The 6,830-nt window shown below is 39.3% G+C and overlaps 1 protein-coding gene across 1 annotated transcript in view; it reads left to right on the top strand.

Annotated features, from left to right (window-relative positions):
- TOMM7 (translocase of outer mitochondrial membrane 7) overlaps positions 1 to 6,607 on the top strand; it is a 10,083-nt gene extending 3,476 nt beyond the window's left edge. The window contains exons 2-3 of the mRNA XM_023512442.1: positions 876 to 924; positions 6,395 to 6,607. Of these exons, the coding sequence (XP_023368210.1) occupies positions 876 to 924; positions 6,395 to 6,410 (65 nt within the window). The 3' untranslated portion in view covers positions 6,411 to 6,607. The remainder of the gene's footprint in view (positions 1 to 875; positions 925 to 6,394) is intronic.
- The last annotated feature ends 223 nt before the right edge of the window (positions 6,608 to 6,830 follow it).

Here is a 6,830-nt window from a genome sequence, read left to right as displayed (position 1 = left end):
TTTTTTTTTTTTTTTTGAGACAGAGTCTCAACCTGTCACCCTAGGTAGAGTGCATTGGTGTCATCATAACTCAGGGCAATCTGAGGCTGCCTCAGCCTCCTAAGTAGCTAGTACTGCAGGCTAATTTTTCTATTTTCAGTAAAGACAGAGTCGCACTCTTGCTTAGGCTAGTCTCTAACTCCAACTCTTGGCTCAGGTAATCCTCCCACTTCAGCCTTGAGTGCTAGGATTACAGGAGTGAACCACCGTCCGGGCCTTCAGTTCTTTTATTTAAAATGTTTCTTTTTAAAATCATTTGCTCTTCGTAGTCTTTTTTTTTTTTTTTGAGACAGTCTCACTTTGTCACCTTGGTAGAGTGCTGTGACATCTTGGCTCACAGCAGCCTCAAACTCCTGGGCTTAAGCGATTGTCTTGCCTCACTCTCCTGAGTAGCTAGGACTACAGGTGCCTGGTTATTTTTTAGAAATGAAGTCTCACTCTGGCTCAGGCTGGTCTTGAACCTGTGAGCTCAGGCAGTCCACCTGCCTTGGCTTCCCAGAGTATTCGGATTACATGTGTTAGCCATTGTCTTCTTCAAAGTCTTTCATCTAGTATAATTTGAGAGTTGTAATGTCTTATTTCTGAGTAATGGCTAACAATGAAAGATAGAACCTGCTGTGGTAATTGGGTATATTATAGGAATAAGATAGTTTGTCCTTTCTGCTGATTAGTCCTGGACATAATTTCATACTCTGGTAAAAATTTGAGGCTGTTGTGTAATGCAGGTAAATCTAGCTCTCATAGGTTCAATTAAAAAGAAGAAAAAATTTTGATTGTAAAGTGTCCATTGGGGTTTTAATTAATATTGTTTCACTTTTTCCTCTCTTCCCCTTCAGGATTTAAGAGGGGTGCAGATCCTGGAATGCCTGAGCCAACTGTTTTGAGGTACTGCTCTTACAAATAAACATTATAGGGCACATGTTCATGTGATTATAACTGGCTCATTGGGACATAGTTGTAGGCATTGAAAGTGGAGCCTTACCACTCTATAGTTTGAAGCTGTTGGAAAACTGCAACAGTTTGCAGACCAGTCTAGCTTGTATGATTAGGTATTCTCCCCCTCCGCCCCAGTTTTATTTGCAAATTATAAATGTAATGAAGCATACAAGAGAAAATGAGTTAATTTATCATCTTACCACTTTAAAAGGTGAACTGTTTAATTTCCTGTATTCCCATCTTATCCTTGTTTAGATGAAAACAGCATTTTATATCATTCTAATGAGCATACGTAGGGTTTTGTTTTCCTCACCTAAAATTTGAGTTGCTGTCCTATACATTTTCCAGTTGTGGATTACTTAGGTTTTTCAGGATTGCATAACAATATAATTAACATGTATATGCACATGGGTCTTATAGATTTTGATTTATTTTCTTACGCTAAATTCTCATGGGATTAATTAAGTCAAAGTATATGAACATTTATGGCTCTGATTATCAATTTCTTTCTTGGAAACAACCTTGGTGGTGTTGAATAAGCACCTGTGAAAACTTCACACACAGTATACATATTCAAATGCACAAGTATAGAAGTATATGTGTCTACTTGTGAACACTATATATGTATATGTATACATGTATATACATATGAAGACATAATTCCAAATAAGCACATTTCCTCTGGATGAAGGACTGATACTCATGGCATCAGTGACCATGACCACTGCACACTAGTGTGTGGGATTTCACTTTGACCATTTGCCTCACAGTATCTTTTATTAAGGGATGCCCTAGCAAGCTTTTTTACTGACTATTATAGGGCTTCAGTTTCTTCAAAGTCCTATTCTCAGCTACTTTTTTCTAAAATGGGCAAAAGATAATGATAATAGTATTCACTGTCATGTACAATGTGTCAGCCACTGTTTTAGCAATGTGTCCTTCAGAGTAGGTCACATAGTCCATAGGTGATGGTGTATATCTCCAAAGCTCACACTCTGGCTCACATGGCCTCCCCAGGTTATCTTACCTCTTGCTTAACTTAGCACAGTGCCGTCTGATATGAACGTCCTCCACTCCCTCTGCCCTGATGGTCTCTCCCAGAGGAAGGGCTTTTCTTTCCTCAGAGGGTACCACCATCGATGTCTTCACACACTTCACACACTTCTACAGCTATTGTTTTCCTTGAAAAAGTACTTAACCAAATGGTGTCCACTGCTTTCTTTACCTCTCTCTTCCTTTAACTTTTCTTTTCTCTTTTTTTTTTTGAGATAGGGTCTCGCTTTGTCACCCTTGGTAGAGTGCTATGATATCATAGCTCACAGCAACCTCAAACTCTTGGGCTCAAGCAATTCTCTTCCATCAGCCTCCCACATAGCTGGGATTACAAGTACGCGATCCGATATGCTGCCCAGCTATTTTTAGAGATAAGGTCTTGCTCTCACTCAGGCTGGTCCCAAGCCTGTAAGCTCAGGCAGTCCACCCACCTTGGCCTCCCAGAGTGCTAGGATTACAGGTGTGAACCCCTGTGCCCAGCCCTCCTTAAACTCTTTATGGCAGGCGTCCTCAAACTATGGTCCGTGGGCCACATGCAGCCTGTCTAGGACGTTTATCCGGCCTGCCAGGTGTTTTTGCCAACGCTGCCTGTCCTGCTTAGCAGCCGACTCGTCCCGGGGCCTGCAGTCCGGCCCTCCAACTGTCTGAGGGACAGTGAACTTGGCCCCTTGTTTAAAAAGTTTGAGGACCCCTGCTTTATGGCATGATCTTGAAATTGCTTTCAGAGATCCCCCAATCTCCTTTTTTTCTTATCCATGACTCTGAACTATCAGTTTCCTTTTCTATAAAGTGGGGATTGAGGTACTGTATCTGCTGCTTACTAGTTGAGTGACCTTAGACCAGCTGTTACCTTAGCAGAACATTACCTTAGGAAACACTTTCACACATAGGACTTTTGAGTCAAACTGTGTGAACATTTTCCGGGCAACAGAAGTGATCATCAAATACCTTTGCCCAAGAAGCCATTAACCTTCCTAAGCTATCGTTTCCTTTTTGAAAGTTGTATATAATAATACTTCATAAAGTTGCTGTGAGGATTAAATAAGATTCAGTAATATTTAATAAGTATGTAACATTAACAATGCATGTCAAGTAATATGTGATCAATAAACTGTTAAAAGTAATTGTTAATCTTTTCTATGTCATCTCCTTTGTCCTTTTATGAGAACAGTGCTCTGGTCACTTGATACTCCATGCTAAAATGTTGGAATAAACTGTATTTTTATGCCTTTGTGCATATGCTTGTGTTCTCTCAGCCTGGAATATTCTTTCCCTTTAGTTTCTACTGTTGGAAACCTGCTTCTAGAAAAGTCCAATCTTAAGGGGAAGAGCAAAACCTACCTAATGGGTACAGTGGACACTACCTGGGTGGATGGGCAGGGACTGACACTTTACAAAAGTGATCTGTATAACCTAAAACATTTGTACCCCTTTAATATTTCAAAAAGAAAAGAAAAAAAATTGCTTAAAAAAAGAAACAATCAAAAGAACTGGTTAAACTGACTAAAACTTAAAAAAAGCCCAACTTCAAATGTCACCTCTTCCCTAAATGTCTCCCTCCTAGCTGAATCTACTCCCTTCTGTGTGTTGCCACAGAATTCTTTTGTGTCTGTCATTTTCTGCCTTGTATTTTTCATGTTGCTTATTTATATTACATTTTGTCCTGTATGCACCTAAAGTAGCTGTTTGACAAGTGGCCATTACATGTGGGTGGTCTTTTGGACAGGAAATGATACAGCATTGCATCTTGTATAGTGTTTAGACTGGACCAGCATGCTAGAAAATAACATTCCTTTTGCCTTGGATGATCTAGGATACCGAGATGGGGAAAGAATGTGTCCTCTTGTGCTTTTTTTAAAGTATCATTTATCACACCAAGATTTGACCTTTCAAAGTTGTAAACTTGATGGAAACATTACCACCACCCCCCTTTATTTCTTCACTTTATTGTCTTTGCAGAGCTTTTCTCCTTTCTGGTCAATCTTTTCTGTCATTAAGAACATCTGGTTTCCTTCTAGAACAGCGGTTCTCAACCTGTGGGTTGTGACCCCTTTCACAGGGGTCGCCTAAGACCATCGGAAAACACATGATGTGTTATGACGTTGCAATGAAAATTTTATGGTTGGGGTCACCACAACATGAGGAACAGTATTAAAGGGTCACAGCACTAGGAAGGTTGAGAACTACTGTTCTGGAAGTATTTCTGTTTCAGGAAAGAATTAATTGAGTGCCTGCAAAGGGTTATCCAGTTAAGGAATGTTGTATACTGTGCTGCCTGTACTAGGGAGACTGACTAGAGAGGTCTTCCTAGTTGTCTAGTCTGTACCCTGCAAGGAATAGAATTGTATCTGCTATGATTTTTACTAAGTAGAACATTTTTACTGATATAAAATTTATCATTCATTAACATAAAGTCTGTTATTTCTATATTATGTAAAAAATATAGTTAATGATTTACTGGTTTTCCTTTGCCAAGTTGTCAGATTCTTTGGAATTAGGATCATTCATTTTTTACGCAAATGACTCATTGTACAGAGCAGGCATCCTTAAACTACGGCCCGCGGGCCACATGCAGTCCGCCTAGGACATTTATCTGGCCTGCCCGGTATTTTGCCACCTCTGCCTGTTCTGCTTAGCAGCTGACTCGTCCCAGGCCCGCAGTCCAGCCCTCCAATGGTCTAAGGGCCAGTGAACTGGTCCCCTGTTTATAAAGTTTGAGGACCCCTGGTACATAGTCAGCAAACGATGGATGATATGATTGCCATATTCAAAATGCAGCACTTTAATAAATAAAGGGTAATATCTTAGTAAAACACTTAGCCAAAACATATGAATACTTAGGCTAAGAGTCTTTATTCCTATTAGTAAGTCGAAGGAAGATTTTCATTTCTCTTTATTTTGGATATTCATTATCATTGGGGAAGAAACCTTAAATGAAGAATTTATGTTCATGACTTAATTGCATGCAAAAATTCTTGGGGTTTAATGGGAGATTTTATATACATTTGAAAATTAAAAAGAGATGGCTGTTGGCCTTTTTCCAGGCACAAGGAAAATACTTTTTAAAAATAAATTTTTCAGAACTTTCAAATGTCACTTTATCATAGAGTTGTGTTCAACTGGGCTGGAAATCACTTTTTTTTTTTTGCAACATTGTCTCAAGCTCTCACCCTGGATAGAGTGCTGTGGCATCATAGCTCATAGCAACCTCCAACTCGGGCTCAAGTGATCCTTCTGCCTCAGTTTTTCTGTTTTTAGTAGAGATAAGGTCTGCTTTTTGCTCAGGCTGGTCTTAGACTCCTGAGCTCAAGCAATCCACCTGCCTGGCCTTCCAGAGTGCTGGGATTGCAGGTGTGAGCCACCGTGCGCGGCCTAGAAATCACATTTTTAATCGATAGGATTTAGAACTGAAAAGCCTCTTATCTTTCCTGTATCCTGTTACTTAGAGCCAGCAAAGGATTTGGAAATTTGACTCCACAGTGGCTGGAATGTTCAGGGTAAGAATTAGTTGGGTGGAAAATGGAGACTAATTGCTGTAGTGTTTCGAGCACTTCGGTCACATCCTAATCTGGCCACTTTATTATGCTTTATATGATAACTATTTCAAAGCTTCAGTTTCTACATGTTTAAAATAGGGAACATTACTGGGCCTTGTAAACTTCCTGCACAGCATTTTACTAACCTACAGGAAGCATTCAATAAATGTTGTTTTGATATTACTGATGTTCTATCTACTAATGAGATAGCTTTATATTCTGGGTTCATAGTCCTTCCAGTTAATGAAAGTCCTTACTCATTTATCTTTTTTTTTTTTTTTTGAGACAGAATCTCTCTTTGTTGCCCTTGTAGAGTGTTGTGGCATCATAGTTGACAACAACCTCAAACTCTTGGGCTCAGGCAATTCTTTTGCCTCAGCCTCCCAAGTAGCTGGGATTATAGGAGCCTGCCACAATCCCTGGCTATCTGGCTATTTTTAGAGATGATGTCTTGCTCTGGCTCAGGCTGGTCTCAAACCTGTGAACTCAGGCAATCCACCCACATCAGCCTCCTAAATGCTAGGATTACAGGGGTGAGCCACCAACACCCGGCCTACTCATTTATCTTTTAATTGACCTAACTTATCATATATCAGTTTACATTTTCTTTTTCATTTATAATAAGTAATGGCAGTCCAGAGTAAACTGTATTTCCTTAAATAAAGTTCTATATGTTTAACATTTTGGATTCAGTGAGATTGGTTCTTGTCTTCTATGTGGTAGATGAGCACACACAAACGTAAATGTGTAAAATCTTCTAGTTCTTAAACTATGTTTAGAGAGTTTTCTTTTGAGGTTTAATTTATTTCTCCTCTTCACAAACATTTTAGCTTGCTTTGGGGATAAAAGGCTATTTGGTCATCTGGCTTTGGAAGCAATCAGTGGACAGGAACAGCATGGAAGAATTTGTGGTCTGGCCGCAATGAGAGATGGAACATCCTTCAGATGGTCACCGTTCGGACGGCACAGATGCATCTATGGCAGCGTGGAACCTCTATGGACTTATTTATAACAGAATGTATTAAAATGAATATTTTTAACAATGTTGTGTCAAGCCTTTTTTCAACTGAACATGTAAGGATTATCTGATAAAAGTTAATGGTCCTTTTTCAAAACAGGAAAGCTATGTTATATACCTAGATGATATTAAAAATTAAAAAAAATTAAGTTAATTTCTTCCTGTTCACTTAAATGGATTACAGTTTCCCTCTACAGTGAGTTAATAACCCCCTCTGGGATGTTCTGAAGCAGTAAGGATACAAACTC

Source organism: Otolemur garnettii, unplaced genomic scaffold (assembly GCF_000181295.1).
Source record: "Otolemur garnettii isolate 467f Iridium unplaced genomic scaffold, OtoGar3 scaffold00028, whole genome shotgun sequence".
Classification (NCBI taxonomy): Eukaryota; Metazoa; Chordata; class Mammalia; order Primates; family Galagidae; genus Otolemur; species Otolemur garnettii.
The sequence above is the reverse complement of the archived record's forward strand: the minus strand, read 5'-3'. Positions and strand labels throughout refer to the sequence as shown.